Source organism: Salvelinus namaycush, chromosome 7 (assembly GCF_016432855.1).
Source record: "Salvelinus namaycush isolate Seneca chromosome 7, SaNama_1.0, whole genome shotgun sequence".
Taxonomy (NCBI): domain Eukaryota; kingdom Metazoa; phylum Chordata; class Actinopteri; order Salmoniformes; family Salmonidae; genus Salvelinus; species Salvelinus namaycush.
In genome coordinates, this window is record NC_052313.1 from 13,978,884 (window position 1) to 13,996,135 (window position 17,252).

The 17,252-nt window shown below is 40.9% G+C and overlaps 2 protein-coding genes across 2 annotated transcripts; one reads left to right on the top strand and one right to left on the bottom strand.

The window, feature by feature from the left end:
- Positions 1 to 1,201: 1,201 nt before the first annotated feature.
- Positions 1,202 to 12,018, top strand: LOC120051001 (neutrophil cytosol factor 2-like). Its single transcript, XM_038997571.1, has 15 exons — positions 1,202 to 1,428; positions 1,669 to 1,751; positions 2,151 to 2,259; positions 2,519 to 2,653; positions 2,893 to 3,000; positions 8,763 to 8,822; positions 8,992 to 9,035; positions 9,633 to 9,777; positions 9,914 to 9,979; positions 10,180 to 10,252; positions 10,352 to 10,395; positions 10,538 to 10,689; positions 10,784 to 10,895; positions 11,047 to 11,164; positions 11,319 to 12,018. The coding sequence occupies exons 1-15, from the start codon at positions 1,255 to 1,257 to the stop codon at positions 11,408 to 11,410; spliced, it is 1,515 nt and encodes a 504-aa protein (XP_038853499.1). The 5' UTR covers positions 1,202 to 1,254; the 3' UTR covers positions 11,411 to 12,018.
- LOC120051002 (2-(3-amino-3-carboxypropyl)histidine synthase subunit 2-like) lies at positions 12,010 to 16,936 on the bottom strand. Its single transcript, XM_038997572.1, has 7 exons — positions 16,909 to 16,936; positions 16,352 to 16,509; positions 16,138 to 16,250; positions 14,242 to 14,462; positions 13,312 to 14,001; positions 12,928 to 13,116; positions 12,010 to 12,740 (listed from the first exon to the last, which is right to left on the bottom strand). The coding sequence occupies exons 2-7, from the start codon at positions 16,499 to 16,501 to the stop codon at positions 12,604 to 12,606; spliced, it is 1,500 nt and encodes a 499-aa protein (XP_038853500.1). The 5' UTR covers positions 16,502 to 16,509; positions 16,909 to 16,936; the 3' UTR covers positions 12,010 to 12,603.
- Between the last annotated feature and the right edge of the window lie 316 nt (positions 16,937 to 17,252).

Here is a 17,252-nt window from a genome sequence, read left to right on the forward strand (position 1 = left end):
AGGTCATGTGGTTTGGTAAGAAGAATGCCCCTCTCCCCACTGGTGTGATTACTACCTCTGAGGGTTTAGAGCTTGAGGTAGTCACCTCATACAAGTACTTGGGAGTATGGCTAGACGGTACACTGTCCTTCTCTCAGCACATATCAAAGCTGCTGGCTAAGGTTAAATCTAGACTTGGTTTCCTCTATCGTAATCGCTCCTCTTTCACCCCAGCTGCCAAACCAACCCATGCTAGATTACGGAGATGTAATTTATAGATTGGCAGGTAAGGGTGCTCTCGAGCGGCTAGATGTTCTTTACCATTTGTCCATCAGATTTGCCACCTTATAGGACACATCACTGCCCTCTATACTCCTCTGTAAACTGGTAATCTCTGTATACCCGTCGCAACCCACTGGTTGATGCTTATTTATAAAACCCTCTTAGGCCTTACTCCCCCCTATCTGAGATACCTACTGCAGCCCTCATCCTCCACATACAACACCCGTTCTGCCAGTCACATTCTGTTAATGGTCCCCAAAGCACACACATCCCTGGGTCGCTCCTCTTTTCAGTTCGCTGCAGCTAGCGACTGGAACAAGCTGCAAAAAACACTCAAACTGAACAGTTTTATCTCCATCTCTTCATTCAAAGACACAATCATGGACACTCTTACTGACAGTTGTGGCTGCTTCGTGTGATGTATTGTTGTCTCTACCTTCTTGCCTTTGTGCTGTTGTCTGTGCCCAATAATGTTTGCACCATGTTTTGTGCTGCTACCATGTTGTGCTGCTGCCATGTTGTGTTGCTACCATGTTGTTGTCATGTGGTGTTGCTATCATGCTGTGTTGTTGTCTTAGGTCTCTCTGTATGTAGTGTTGTGGTGTCTCTCTTGTTGTGATGTGGGTTTTGCCCTATATTTACATTTTTATTCCCAGCCCCCGTCCCCGCAGGCCTTTTGCCTTTCGATAGGCCGTCATTGAAAATAAGAATTTGTTCTTAACTGACTTGCCTAGTTAAATAGGGTTAAATAAAGTAAATACAAATGTGTTTAGAGCCCAGAGCAGTTTTGCATGGACACCAAACACATGTTTATTTCAAATACTATCTTTAGCCATGTTGTAGCCAACACCATGAACTGGTGAAAAAAAAATCTATTTGTCATCATCACACTTCCTGCCTACCTCCTTGTGAGAAATGTGTCAGTCTACGAAGAGTGGCTCCACTGTTCTCATCTCTCCAGATCACTGTAGCTCATTTCCCTGATTTGGAACAATGTCATTTGTGAATACTCTAAAACAGTGGGATGAGGCAGTGGCCTGTTTCGAACAGGGGGACTCTGCTGCTTCCCTTGGAACATTTCTGGACATCCAGGAAAAGAACTCCAAAATCTTTTTCAACATTGGCTGTCTACATTTGATTAATAAGAACCTAGATGCAGCTGAAAAGGTATGGCAGTTGTTACCAATTTTCATCATTCTTGAAAGACAATCCTCTCTTTCCCTGTTTTACTAAAGAAATCAGACTGCATCTAAGGTTAATAGTTACTATCACATTGTAATGACATGTTATTTTCCCAAAAATGCAAGTCACAGAAAAAGGGGAAGTGCCGTTATAGTACACAATACTTGTGGTAGCCTACTATTTCATTGGGAGGAAGTCACTGAGTTTCTTCTGAATATCACGCAGGCTTTCGATGGCAGTATCGGAAAGGATGGACACTTGGCTGTTGCATTCTTTCAAAGGGCATTGACATTCTACAAAAAAGAGAGGCAAGATAAATCTATCATATTAGGGATGGGATGTGATTGGATGTATTATAATAACATATTTAAAAAATAATCCCATACTTTCAAATGGTGTGTTAAAATGAATAATCAATTCACAAACATACACTTTTAGAAAAAACAAGTTATATCTAGAACCTAAAAGGGTTATTTGGCTGTCCCTAAAGAAGAACCCTTTGGCGAACTATTTTTGGTTCAAGGTAAAAAAAACTTTTGAGTTCCACATGAAACCCAAAAAAGTTCCACATGAAACCCAAAATAGTTCTACCTAGAACCAAAAAGGTTTCTACCTTGAACCAAAAGGGTTATCCTATGGGGACAGCCAATGAACCCTTTTGGAACCCTTTTTTTCTAAGTATGGATTTCTCTTCATTTTGCCTGCAGGTATGAGGAGTCTTTTGCTGATTTCCAACATGCCTTCAGGGAGTTGAGGGGGAACCAGCTGATCGACTACAAACCTCTTGGTCTGAGATACAAATTGTATGCTTGTGAGGTGAGTCCAGATAAAGATATGATGGAAGTCTTGCCAATGTAACAACAATTGGATGTTGAATATATTATGTGTATTTTAGTGTCTGCACAGCAACCTGTTCCAACATCACAGTATGTACACACAGAGAACAATAGCTGCAGTGCATAGGTGGGTGTTTCAATGTAAAGCACTTTGAAACCTGGGGGGGGGGGGGAAGTGCTGTATAGCTGTAGTTTTACTACAACAACAACACTTTTTCTGACTGGTATCACTCCCACAGGTACTGCACAACATGGCGCTGGCCCATGCTCAGCTGGGTCAGTGGGAAAAAGCCAAAGAGACCCTCCTGACAGCTCTGAACCTCAGGACTGAGGCCAAACTCAGCCACATTGACAGAGGTCTGGAGTGCATCCTGGTCAGTGGCCCTTCTCCATTACGCCTTTTTCACATTATCATGTCGACCCAAACCATACTGTGCTGGCTTGGATTGTTCTTTTTTACATTGTTCGTTCCAGCAACTATAGTGGATGAGTAACCAAGCCAGGCAGCTCGGCTCAGTAGTGTGAAAAGTGTATCAGTTATTATGCATTTTCACTGTGTCTGAGTGTTCAACAAAGTTGGTGATCCTTTGTAAATCCTCTGTTACTCCTTTAGAAGCAGAAGCTGTTTGAGCCAGTTGAGGTCCCGGCGAAAGTTCTGTTCAAGCCAAACAAGAACTACGTGGCTGAACTGGAGAAGAAGGACTACCTGGGCAAGGCCAAGGTATCCATTTCATCTCTCTCTCAAAATTAAACATACAGTGCCTATAGAAAGTCAACACCCCCCTTGGATTTCATCACATTTTATTGTGTTACAAAGTGGGATTAAAATGGATTTAGTTGTAATTTTTCATCAACGATCTACACAAAATACTTTGTAATGTCAAAGTAGAAGAAAAATTCTATATTTTTTCAAAGATTAATAAAAACCTAAAACCACTAATATACCTTCATTAGATAAGTATCATCTAGGTCATCTACAAGTCTTTGCTAGGTAAAGCCCCGCCTTATCTCAGCTCACTGGTCACCATAGCAGCACCCACCCGTAGCAAGCGCTCCAGCAGGTATATCTCACTGGTCACCCCCAAAGCCAATTCCTCCTTTGGTCGCCTTTCCTTACAGTTCTCTGCTGCCAATGACTGGAACGAACTGCAAAAATCACTGAAGCTGGAGACACATATCTCCCTCACTAGCTTTAAGCACCAGCTGTCAGAGCAGCTCACAGATCACTGCACCTGTACATAGCCCATCTGTAAATAGCCCATGCAACTACCTCATCCCCATACTGTATTTATTTATTTATCTTGCTCCTTTGCACCCCAATATCTCTACTTACACATTCATCTTCTGCACATCTACCATTCCAGTGTTTAATTGCTATATTGTAATTACTTCGCCACCATGGCCTATTTATTGCCTTACTTCCCTTATCTTAGTTCATTTGCACACAATGTATATAGACTTTTTTCCCTACTGTATTATTGACTGTATGTTTGTTTATTCCATGTGTAACTCTATGTTGTTGTATGTGTCGAACTCCTTTGCTTTATCTTGGCCAGGTCGCAGTTGTAAATGAGAATTTGTTTTCAACTAGCCTACCTGGTTAAATAAAGGTGAAATGGCCTCCCGGGTGGCGAAGTGTTCTAAGGCTGTGCCACCAGAGACTCTGGGTTCGAGCCCAGGCTCTGTCGCAGCCGGCCGCAACAGGGAGGTCCATGGGGCGACTCACAATTGGCCCAGCGTCGTCCGGGTTAGGGAGGGCTTGGCCAGCAGGGATATCCTTGTCTCATCGCGCACTAGCGACTCCTGTGGCGGGCCAGGCGCAGTGCACTCTGACCCGGTCGCCAGGTGTACGGTGTTTCCTCCGACACATTGGTGCGCCTGGCTTCCGGGTTGGATGTGTGTTGTGTCAAGAAGCAGTGCGGCTAGGTTGGGTTGTGTTTCGGAGGACGCATGGCTCTCGACCTTCGCCTCTCCCGAGTCCGTACGGGAGTTGCAGCGATGAGACAAGACTGTAACTACTACCAATTGGATACCACGAAATTGGGGAGAAAAAAGGGTAAATAAAATAAAAAATAAAGGTGAAAAAAACAAAACATGTATTAACCCCCTCCCCTGAGTCAGTGCATGCTAGAAACACCTTTGGCAGTGATTACAACTGTGAGTCTTCTTGGGTAAGTCTCATAAGAGCTTTGCACTCCTGTATTGTGCAACATTTGCCCATTATTTTGTAATTCAAGCTCTGTCGAGGTGTTGGGGATCATGGCTAGACAGCAATTTTCAAGTCTTGCCATAGATTTTCAAGCAGATTTAGGTCAAAACTGTAACTTGGGAACATGCACTGTCTTCTTGGTAAGCAACTCCAGCGTAGATTTGGCTTTGTGTTGTAGGTTATTGTCCTGCTGAAAGGTGAATTCCTCTCCCAGTGTCTGGTGTAAAGCTGAAGCAGGTTTTCCTCTAGTATTTTGCCTGCGCTTAGCTTCTTTTTATCCTGAGAAACTCCCCAGTTTTTGTCGATGTCAAGCATACCCGTACCATGATGCAGCCACCACCATGCTTGAAAATAAGTGTATTCTTTTGTTGTGTTTTTTTGCAGTATTAATTTTGTGCCTTTTTATATAAATATGCATGTTTTGGAATATTCATATTCTGTCATTTAGGTCATTATTGTGAAGTCACTACAACGTTGTTGATTCATCCTCAGTTTTCCCCCATCACAGCCATTGAACTGTGTAGCATTTTTTTTTTAATCACCAATGGCCAATGGTGACATCCCTAAGCAGTTTCCTTCCTGTCCTGCAGCTCAGTTCAGAAAGACGACTGCATCTTTGATTGTCTGAGTGGTTTAATAAGTCATCCACAGCATAATGATTAACTTGACCATGCTTAAAGATGTATTCAATGTCTGATTTGTTATTGTTACTCATCAACCAATCACTGCCTTTCTTTATGAGGCTTTTGAAAAGCTCCCTGGTCATGGTAGTTGAATCTGTGCTTGAAATTCAATACTTGACTAAGGGACCTTACAGAAAGTAGCCAATTTATACCCCTTGACTTATTCCATATTTTGTTGTGTTACAGCCTGAATTCAAAATTGATGAAATTGTTGTTTTTTTCCCCATCTATACACAATACCCCATAATGACAAAGTGAAAACATGTTTTTAGAAATGCTTGCAAATTTATTGAAAATAAAATACAGAAATATCTAATTTACATAAGTATTCACATCCCAGAGTCAATACATGTTAGAATCACATTTGGCAGTGATTACAACTGTGAGTCTTTTTTTATTGTTAAGTCTCTAAGAGCTTTGCACACCTGAATTGTACAATATTTGCACATTCATCTTAATCATACTCTGTCAAGTTGGTTGTTGATCATTGCTAGACAGCCATTTTCTATCTTGCCATAGAGTTTCAAACCGATTTAAGTCAAAACTGTAACTAGGCCACTCAGGAACATTCAATGTTATCTTGGTAAGCAACTCCAGTGTATATTTGGCCTTGTATTTTAGATTATTGTCCTGCTAAAAGGTGAATTTGTCTCCCAATGTCTGTTGGAAAGCAGACTGAACCCGGTTTTTCTCTAGGATTTTGTTTTGCCTCTGCTTAGCTCTACTCTGTTTATTTTTATCCTAAATAACTCCCTAGTCCTTGCTGATGGCAAACATACCCATAACATGATGCAGCCACCACCATGCTTGAAAATATGAAGAGTGGTACTCAGTGATGTGTTGTGTTGGATTTGCCCCAAACATGACGCTTTTTATTCAGGACATAAACTTAATTTCTTTGCCACATTATTTGCAGTTTTACTTCAGCGCCTTAATGCAAACACAATGCATGTTTTGGAATATTTGTATTATGTACAGGCTTTCTTCTTTTCACTCTGTCTATTAGGCTAGTATTGTTGAGTAACTACAATGTTGTTGATCCATCCTCAGTTTTTTCCTATCACAGCCATTAAACTCTGTAACTGTTTTAAAGTCACCATTGGCCACATGGTGAAATCCCAGAGCGGTTTCCTTCCTCTATGGAAACTGAGTTATTAAGGACACCTGTATCTTTGTAGTAACTGGATGTATTGATACAACATACAAAGTGTAATTAATAACTTCACCATGCTCAAAGGGACATTCAATGTCTGCTTTATTTTATTTTTACCTATCTACCAATAGGTGCCCTTCTTTGCGAGGCATTGAAAAATCTCCCTGGTCTTTATGGTTGAATCTGTGTTTGAAATTCACTGCTTGATTGAGGGACCTTACAAATAACTGTATGTGTGGGGTGAGGACATGAAGTACTCAATCAAAAATCTTGTTAAACACTATTTTTGCACACAGAGTGAGTCATGCAACTTATTAAGAACTTTTTTTGAATACTTATTTCAGCTTTTCATTTTTAATTAATTTGTAAACATTTCAAAAAAACATAATTCCACTTTGACATTCTGGGGTATTATGTGTAGCAGGCCAGTGACACAAACTCTCAACTAAATCAATTTTATATTCAGTCTGTAACACAACAAAATGTGGAAAAAGTCAAGGGGTGTGAATACTTTCTGAAGACACTGTATGGGAGACTGAGGAAGGGGTAGTCATTCTAAAAATAATTTCACCCCCTATTCTTTCACACAGAGTGATTCCATATAACTACTTATATGGAATCACCAACTACTTCTCAGACAGAGTTCAGTGTGTCAAATCGGAGGGCCTGTTGTCCGGACCTCTGGTAGTCTCTATGGGGGTGCCACAGGGTTCAATTCTCGGGCCGACTCTTTTCTCTGTATACATCAATGATGTCGCTCTTGCTGCTGGTGATTCTCTGATCCACCTCTACGCAGACAATATCATTCTGTATACTACTGGCCCTTCTTTGGACACTGTGTTAACTAACCTCCAGACGAGCTTCAATGCCATACAACTCTCCTTCCGTGGCCTCCAACTGCTCTTAAATGCAAGTAAAACTAAATGCATGCTCTTCAACCGATCGCTGCCCGCACCTGCCCGCCGGTCCAAGATCACTATTCTGGACGGTTCCGACTTAGAATATGTGGACAACTACAAATACCTAGATGTCTGGTTAGACTGTAAACTCTTCATCCAGACTCACATTAAGCATCTCCAATCCAAAATTAAATCTAGAATCGGCTTTCTATTTTGCAACAAAGCATCCTTCACTCATGCTGCCAAACATACCCTCGTAAATCTGACTATCCTACCGATCCTCGACGATGTCATTTACAAAATAGCCTCCAATACTTTACTCAGCAAATTGGATGCAGTCTATCACAGTGCCATCCGTTTTGTCACCAAAGCCCTATATACTACCCACCACTGCGACCTGTATGCTCTCGTTGGCTGGCCCTCGCTTCATATTCGTCGCCAAACCCACTGGCTCCAGGCCATCTACAAGTCTCTGCTAGGTGGAGCCCCGCCTTGTCTCAGCTCACTGGTCACCATAGCAGCACCCACTCGTAGCACGCGCTCCAGCAGGTATATCTCACTGGTCACCCCCAAAGCCAATTCCTCCTTTGGCCGCCTTTCCTTACAATTCTCTGCTGCCAATGACTGGAACGAATTGCAAAAATCACTGAAGCTGGAGACTCATACCTCCCTCACTAACTTTAAGCATCAGCTGTCAGAGCAGCTCACAGATCATTGCACCTGTACATAGCCCATCTGTAAATAGCCCATCCAACTACCTCATCCCCATATTGTATATTTATTTTTTGTGCTTCTTTGCACCCCAATATCTCTACTTGCACATTCATCTTCTGCACATCTATCACTCCAGTGTTAATTGCAAAATTGTAATTACCTCGCCACTACGGCCTATTTATTGCCTTACCTCCCTTATCCTACCTCATTTACACACACTGTATATAGATTTTTTCTATTGTGTTGACTGTACGTTTGTTTATAACATGTGTAACTCTGTGTTGTTGTTTGTGTCGCACTGCTTTGCTTTATCTTGGCCAGGTCGCAGTTGTAAATGAGAACTTGTTCTCAACTGGCCTACCTGGTTAAATAAAGGTGAAATAACATTTTCTAAAAAATTACTTCTGTGATTTTTTTAAACCAAATTTTAGTTCTGAACTAATATATGATTGCCTAAACAAAGGGTGTGAATACTTACGACTATATATTTTTTTATTAATTTGTACAAATTTGCAGAATTTCCTTTTCACTTTGACCAAAAAGTACAATGAAATACAATCAATCCCACTTTGTAATGCAACAAAATATGAAAAAAGTTCAAGGGTGTGTAGAATTTCTATAGGCACTGTATCTTAAACAGGCAACATGTTGCAACTTTGTAGATGTGTCTATCAAATGCATGTCAATTACTTGGGTTGAAATGTGCAATTTACATTTGTTGGGAATAGCCTTGGGTTTTTCTTTAGGATAGCTATTTGGCACTTTATCAGTAGGCATTTCATAAAGTATTGTTTCATGTGGAACCTCTTTATTCTCTATCCTCAGGTTGTTTCTTCCATCGTCTTCCAGGATGAGTTCTCTGGCTTTGCTCCTTTACAGCCACAGGTGAAGTAACATATGATTTGATGTGATGTTTTAATAGTGCCTTAAAAATGATAAACCATTTTTTTAAACGATCAATAATTAAAATACAAACTATCAACAATTAAAATGGAAAAATTGATTGAGGAATATTCAGTGTAATGGGATGTGCTATTTTTTATGGTGAGAATAGGTTGAAGAGGTTCCTACCAGACCAAAGGCGCCTGAAGTTCTGAGGTAAAAGTTAATGTGCTCTTGATGTTAATTCTAGCAGACTGTGGGGCTGGTTTGACACTTAGGGCTCGATTCAATCCGAATCACGGAAGTTCAGCGTTATATTGCGATTTAAATTTAAAGTTAGGATAATTTCCGATTGAGACGACATATGCGTTTACCATGAATGCAGTCTCCGTTAACTTGGGAACATTCAGCGCTACAGAATGAATTGAGCCCTTGGTTGTTATGATTGCCAGAGTTTAAAGGAATAGTTCACCCAAATTACAAATTGGTTTCCTTAACCTGTAAGCAGTCTATGGACAAGGTATGACGGCAATTGCTTTGGTTTAGTTTCCCTAGTATTATTTCCACATGCTAACATTTTAGCATTTGTGGCACAAATCCCATTCATGTCATGGGAGCTATAGAATACTTTTTTGCGCATCATGTCCAAATCATCCGAAAGTATTTTAAATTGATTGTGAAGCTCAACAAAGCGTGGAAAATGCTAATATCGGTCCCATGACTTGAATGGCATTTGTGCCAAAAATGCTAAAACGTTAGCATGAAGAAACAGTGCCGGATATCAATGCAGGATATCTCTGTCGCCCCCCACAGGGCTCTGGAGGAGGGTGAGCCTCACACTGTCCTCTTTGAGTTTGTCCCCGAGACAAGTGATGAGTTAGCTGTGGTGCCTGGCAATATCGTCTTTGTGCTGAACAGCGGAGAAGACAACTGGGCATCTGTCATCTTCAATGAAAGAGTATGATTAGTTATTACATAAAAAAATGCTTGAATTAAAAATGTGCATCTATTGTTCTCATTATGCTGATAGACACTTGATTGAAAAATATATATACTATGTGTTCAGTGAATTAATTTAACCTTTACATTTTTAGAGGGGACTTGTTCCTTATAATTTCCTGGAGCGTTTGGAAATAACCTTAACATCTAAGCAAGATCAGGTACATTTCTACCATCTATTTTGTGTTTTTTCCTCATCACAAGATGGCATTGACTCTAACACCTGTGTGTGTCAATGCTGAGCTATAACAAATTGAAAATCCTTTAAGTTGCAATCCCCAAAATTCTGGTAAAATAAAGCCTACCCTTCAATTGCTATGTTAATTGATTCCTCCTACGTGGGTTGATTGCTTTCTTGTAGGATGGGACAGACAAGGATGACATCCCAGCGCCACCTAGACGAGAACCACCGAATAGACCTCAAAGAAAATCTGGTAAAGATCTGTTATGTAAAAATATGTTGTATAGTTAACATTTTAATTATTTGCTGTGCAACAAATAACTTTACTTTTTGGGGGGTATTATTGTAACAGCTTTGGCTGCTGAAAATCAAAGCATTGGGGACACAGAAACAGAGGTATGAGAATTATATAAAATAGATTTAAATACATTAACAAAAAAATGTACAGTATGTAATATCCAGCGTAGATACCAATTGTTTTTCAGTACTCTACGTGTACACATTTAAAATATAATTGTACATGTATTTAATTTCCTAGTATTGCCAGATTGAAGAGTCATCACTGTGTGTAGTGAAAGTGCACTTCACATACACCATAGCAATCTGCATGGTGCCTGGACTTCCCTACACAACCACTCTGGAGAAAATCAGTAACAAATTGGGCCTTCCTGCCATGGCAATCACCTTGAGGTATGGCACTGTTTAAACATTAGCTTCAAAACTTTAATTCAACATTAATTTCTGTTACAAAACCAAGCTCAGGGATTTCGTGTTTTTTCTCAAGCTATGCACACATAGATTCTGGTAAAATAGTGATTGATGAGAACACGAGGATGGAAGATGTTTGGAGCCGTGTCCACAATGGTCGTCTAACACTGTGGTGTGATCTCAAGGAGGTAATGTGGTCGTAAGTTGTTTGATGTGTAGACTTTTAAGTTACAAATGTAATAGTCAACTCCTAGAAAATGAGTGTATGGGATATACAACTTAGTGCTGACAGATGTCATGTGTACTTGTTTCCCTTATTTCATGTAATCTACACTACAGGGTATGAGTGAGCAGCTGCAAAGCCAGACTCAACTGATGGCCCTTCATTCCTACGAGTCTTCAACTCCAGAGGACCTCGAGTTCCATCAAGGAGATACCATCTTACTTCTCTCCAAAGGTGAGCTAATTTCTCTCATGCAGGGCACCATTTCAACAATGCAGAAATCTGTTGTCAGTGTTTATTATCCTGTTATTAGATGATATCCTGGAAGAGCTGTAACCTACTGTGGTCTTAAAATACAGAACTCCCATTTTCATTACTTTCTTTTCAGTCAATGAAGATTGGTTTGAGGGACAGTGCAACGGGAAGATTGGCATATTCCCAGCCTCCTTTGTGGAAGAAGTTCCCATGAAAGATAAATAATATGATCAGAACAAATGGCTAAGGAACAATGACTGTCGAGATTGTGGGATTTGTTCTACTTTGTCTTTGTTCTGGATACCGTCAACCAACAGTCATCAAAGAAAAACATACAAAAGCATAGACACAAAGTCAGATTTCTACATTTACGTTGAGGGAAGACATTTAAGTCAGAAAAGTAATTACCCAAGCAAGGACTTTTCTTCACTAGGCTGATATTTACTGATTTGTGTGATGTTATTGTTAAAGTATGAAGTTTAATAACTGTTTTGGCAGGCACAAATCAAGCATGCCCTGGTTTTCTACGTATTTGAATGTAATGCAGTAGTATGTTTTTAATTATTTGTTATGTGTATGCATCGGACACCAAAAATTCAGTTTCCTCAGGAAAAATGTAGTTCTGCTAAGTTATTTTCTTATGTCATTGTTAAACAAATTAAACATTGGTTATATAGCCATAGACTATTCTGAGTTCCAGTTTTAAGACCTTTGGTATGCGTGTACAGAGCACAATTAATTTAAACTATGACTGATCTAAATAGCCTATATTGACCTATATATAGCCTATATTGATTATAATGAAAAAATAAAAATCAGACAACTTGAATATATCTCTTTTGTATATCTCATTTGTGATTTACAGTACAGAGCAAAAAGTTGTTGAATAAATAATAATAATTATAATTATTATAATTATAATTATTAAACAGTGATGAGTGCATTTAAGTCCAAGCAAGTGGTCTCACATTTTCAACGTTCTATCTGTTACATTTAAAAAACAGTTAAACTTCTATTATAGTGTGACATTCATCACATTCAAAGCACTGCTACACTAGCTGCATATTTCTTGACAGGCATTTCTTTTTTCAGACGCAACTGATCTATAAACGTTTATATACGTATGCTTCAAAAAAGCATCAATATAACAAAAAGGTATGTGCTTTTTAGTTCTCCCTCCATGACACACTTCAGTGTAGCAGTTTTGACGTGTCTATGTTGACGTGACTCGCGCGAATATAATGCACCTGATATAGCTTAGTTATGCAATAATCCCGGTAAAGCCTTAAATTTATCAGAAGATTGATAACTTAAATTGGAAACTGTTGAGCTATGAAGCAACATAATATATTGATTGATATTATATGTAAAACATTTGCAATGGACTAATAATCTGGATGTGATGAGTGCCTTCATGATCAATGGTCCGTGTCAATCGTCGGCTCCTCTTCGTAGGCAATGGCAATGCCTTTCCTTCCCTCTAATGCTTTCACCACCGGTGTTTCTCCCAATTTCTGCTCCAGTCCCTGCCAGCTACGACCCGCCAGGAACGTGGCTAAAACAAACAGATGAGGAAATTATGAAAGTTGTAACTCAAGAAAAGTTACCACTCAACAGCATCTTTATTAATGGTCTTGCAATCCCAGAGTAGAGTTTAAACCCCAACCCAACAGAGACTGTCACAATTCTGTGAATTTTGCCTGTTTTTAGATATTTATGTCGGTTCTTCCCATATATCGTACCAGCTGTGTTAGCATTGGCCACAGTGAGCGCCTGGTTCCGTAGGACGAGTGAGGAGTCGCGTGACGAAGACACTGGCTCACTGGACGAGAAGCGGGTCATTCGTAAAGCTCCGGTGATGAGGGAGACATCAGTCTCATCACCATCCTCGAAATCGTCAGGGTTCGCCAAGGCCACATGCTTAGATCCACCTACAGCAGGTTTTACTATTAGTCTTGATACCTATGGCCTGGTCCCAGATCTGTTTTTGTACTGTCATGCCAACTCCTGGCATGATGACATAAACAGATCTGGGACCAGGCTAAGATACACACAGTAAAACACCAGGTCTATTCTTCCTCACAAAACTTTAATTCAGGAACAAATCAATGTCAATCAGATCCTACCTGGAAGCAGATCGCGGAAGTCTGTGACGTACTCTCCTGACCATTCCCTTTTCTTGTTGCAGGCCACCTCCATTTCAAAGGGGGTCACGACTGGTTTGTAGAACTCACTGGAGTCCAACAGAGAGTTCTCAGGACATGCGATCAGTACATAAATGTCAATCTCAAGAAAGTTAGCCAGTTTGGCCACATTCAGTTTCCCCATGGCAAACATGTAGCTCTTTTTCCCTGCTCTGTGGATGGTTTCTTTCAGCTGCTCGATGATGGTGAGGTAGTTTGCCACGCCAAGTGTACCCACAAGAATGCCCACCACACTGGCATCCTTTGCCCTCTCTATTGCGTAATATCGCTTCATCAAAGCTTTGTTGATACTGATCGACTCAGTCCGACCTGTCATTGTTACAGGGTCAAAAGAGCAGAAAGAGCAGCGGTTCCAAGTCATCATGAAGTTTGTCATGGTTGCACCTTCATGGCCGATAAAAAACACACTGTAGTCCTCAATGGTCTGTCCACATTTCAAGACAAACTGCCTTCCGAACTGGTGAACGACTTGATCACCGTTTTGACACTGAGAACTGCTGACATTGTGTTGTCCATGTGTTTCTCCGTGACTGTAGCAAAGTTCTCCGTCCACGTGAAGGGTTGAGGCGACAATGTTCGGATACTCAGAGGACAGCAGCGCCAGAAGATCGTCTGAGGAGAGACATTATCATGCTATAAACCAGTATTAAGTAAATTGCAAAAATATGTTGAAACGCATATCTCGTTTTAATATATTTCTAAAACTATGTCGCAAATCAACCTGAGGGAAAAGTATAAATCGCTCACATTCCTTTGTTAGGATATCACAAACTCAAAGTTACCCGGCTTAAAAAACATTCACACAATGGGACAAAAGGGACATACGTCATTGTGTGAAGCTGAAAGGCTTACCATTAATGTGATCGTAGTTGACATCATACAAGAGGATGACGTGACTCTGTCTGTTGGGGTATAGCTCTCTGAAGGAGGAGACACACGTCTCCAGGACCACAGGTTTCCTCTCAAAGACGTACATCAGAGGGAGTCTTCTGGATGGGCTGAGACAAGCCCTCCCGTAGTGTACGATGCAGTCTGCGCCCACATGCTCCGCTGCAACTTCATCTACACAACAACTGGAAATATCAAGAGTATTGACAATAAGGTTATAGTGGTGAATGTCAAATGATTAAACAAATAATGGCCAAAAGAATGCTTGCAAATAGAACAGAATAAAACTTTATTGTCCATCCCAGATGGACATTTTTCTTTGGCATCACCTTCCATTAAAATAATCAATCACATATGTAACGGATGTGAAATGGCTAGCTAGTTAGCGGTGGTGCGCGCTAATAGCGTTTCAATCGGTTACGTCACTCGCTTTGAGACCTTTAAGTAGTGGTTCCCCTTGCTCTGGCTTTTGTGGAGCGATGGGTAACGACGCTTCGTGGGTGACTGTTGTTGATGTGTGCAGAGGAGCCCGGGTATGGGCGAGGGGACGGACGTAAAGTTATACTGTTACATTGATGCTGTTGACCCGGATCACTGGTTGCTGCGGAAAAGGAGGAGGTCGAAAGGGGGGTGAATGTAACCGATGTGAAATGGCTAGCTAGTTAGCAATGGTGCGCGCTAATAGCCTTTCAAACGGTGACGTCACTCGCTTTGAGACCTTGAAGTAGTGGTTCCCCGGCCTTTGTGGAGCGATGGGTAACGACGCTTCGTGGGTAACTGTTGTTGATGTGTGCAGAGGGTCCCTGGTTCGCGCCCGGGTCGGGGCGAGGGGACGGACTAAAGTGAAACTGTTACATTGATGCTGTTGACCCGGATCACTGGTTGCTGCGGGGGGAAAAAGGAGGAGGTCGAAAGGGGGGTGAGTGTAACGGATGTGAAATAGTTAGCGGTGGTGCACGCTAATAGCGTTTCAATCGGTTACGTCACTCGCTTTGAGACCTTGAAGTAGTGGTTACCCTTGCTCTGCAAGGGCCGTGGCTTTTGTGGAGCGATGGGTAACGACGCTTCGTGGGTGTCAGTTGGGTGTGCAGAGGATCCCTGGTTCGCGAGGGGACGGACGTAAAGTTAAAACTGTTACACATACATTCTCACATCATCACATTTAAACCAGTCAGTCCATCATGCTGCATACACTAACAACATAGAGGACATTAATACATCATCACATTTAAACCAGTCAGTCCATCATGCTGCATACACTAACAACATAGAGGACATTAATACATCATCACATTTAAACCAGTCAGTCCATCATGCTGCATACACTAACAACATAGAGGACATTAATACATTCACTCACAACCGACCACTGTCCCAACTGCACTAGATAGATAAGTACATATACCGATACAATTTACTTTGCATTTAGTAGTCCAACAAATTAATGTTAAAACACGTTCTTCTTGGCCATGGGCATTCTGAAGCGCCGGCCAGAGGGAAGCCTCTCAAACTGAGGGTGTAGCGGGTGGGAGGGGTCGCCAACGACAGCCAGTGTCTTCCTTTTGGTTGCCTTGTGGAACAGAATGCTCAAATGTGCCTGTGGTCGACCAATTACTTTGATGGCTGTGTTAACTATTCTGGTCAGTTTGCTTTTGCTCCTCACGCTCAGATTACCATACCAGACTGTCATATTGAACGTGAGGATGCACTCCACCAAGCTGCTGTACACCCACTCCAGAACATTCTGGCTGACCCCAAACCACAAAATGCACTAGTCTCATTCAATAAGAAATAATTAAATATGTTTAAATTTTCTATCACTTTCATGTTTTTGATAATAACACAACAATGTTTTCCTACCTGCCATAGGACGTGTCTCCAAGGATGAATAGTTTTGCTTTGGTTCCCTTCTCGATCTCTGCAGCAATTGCTATTGAATCAACCAGCACCTCATCTGGAAATTGCAAGGCAACCTAAAGCACAAATGATTCATAATTTACACACACACACACACACACACACACACACACACACACACACACACACACACAACTGCGTTGTTGAATCCTCATACCTTTTTGAACTGATGATCATTGATGAAATGGCATGTCGCCTTGATCTGATAATGCTCATCTAGATTCCCACAGTGAACATCCTTCTCTGGTGTCACGTCCAGCACGCGCTGAAGAACCAGTTCACTGTTGGTGCTGAATGCATCAGTCATTGTAACATCTAGGAATAGAAAATAGCTAGTGGAATTAACATATCATCCCATGGACCACACAATCACCGGATGCACTTTGTTGAAATGTAGCAAGATGACAATGAAGGTTCACTATGCATTTCCTCGTCTATGATAAATGCTGCTACAACAGAACATGGAATTTCTGCTGTGTATCTGTGTATTATTAATGTATGTGTCGATACATGCTACTGTACATCAAGCTTGCTAGCTGCGTACTAGCTAGCTCATAAATGATGACCCAACGTGATGTCAAATTAAATATTTTAGAGAGGTGACCCAGGCATAGACAATATTGGATGCAAGTTTTCTCATAAAGACATGACCACCAGAATAAAGTATTCGTCAATAATTCAGATAACAAATTATAACTGACAGGCTAAACTTACGGGTGTAGACGCGTGTAAACACACGTGTGGGACGACAGGAAATAACTTCCGGGTTGTTTCCGTCACATTTCACAATAAAGGCCCCCTGTGCAAAGATTATTATTCCTCGGGGATAGTAAATAATAATTTAAAAAAACAAGTCTGATATGGGCAAAATTATATTTTATATACTTAAGTAATACTTAAGTGATGCTTTCCTTCAAACAGTTTTACAATATCTTGTCATTAAACACATCCATTGGACTGTACAGAAATTGAATGTGTGTTCAATGACTCACCTGAGTCCCCTAGTATTTAAAACAACTGAGTTAGAATATGGAGCTGCATCATATCAAGTTTATTTA

Coding starts and splice junctions, on each gene's coding strand:
- LOC120051001 (XM_038997571.1), top strand. CDS start 1,255: ATGTCATTTGTGAATACTCTAAAACAGTGGGATGAGGCAGTGGCCTGT. Junction 2,654..2,892: donor GAGGTCTGGAGTGCATCCTG/GTCAGTGGCCCT, acceptor TTACTCCTTTAG/AAGCAGAAGCTGTTTGAGCC. Junction 10,253..10,351: donor TAGACCTCAAAGAAAATCTG/GTAAAGATCTGT, acceptor TTATTGTAACAG/CTTTGGCTGCTGAAAATCAA.
- LOC120051002 (XM_038997572.1), bottom strand. CDS start 16,501: ATGACTGATGCATTCAGCACCAACAGTGAACTGGTTCTTCAGCGCGTG. Junction 14,002..14,241: donor CAACTACGATCACATTAATG/GTAAGCCTTTCA, acceptor GTCTCTCCTCAG/ACGATCTTCTGGCGCTGCTG. Junction 12,741..12,927: donor GGCCAATGCTAACACAGCTG/GTACGATATATG, acceptor TGTTTGTTTTAG/CCACGTTCCTGGCGGGTCGT.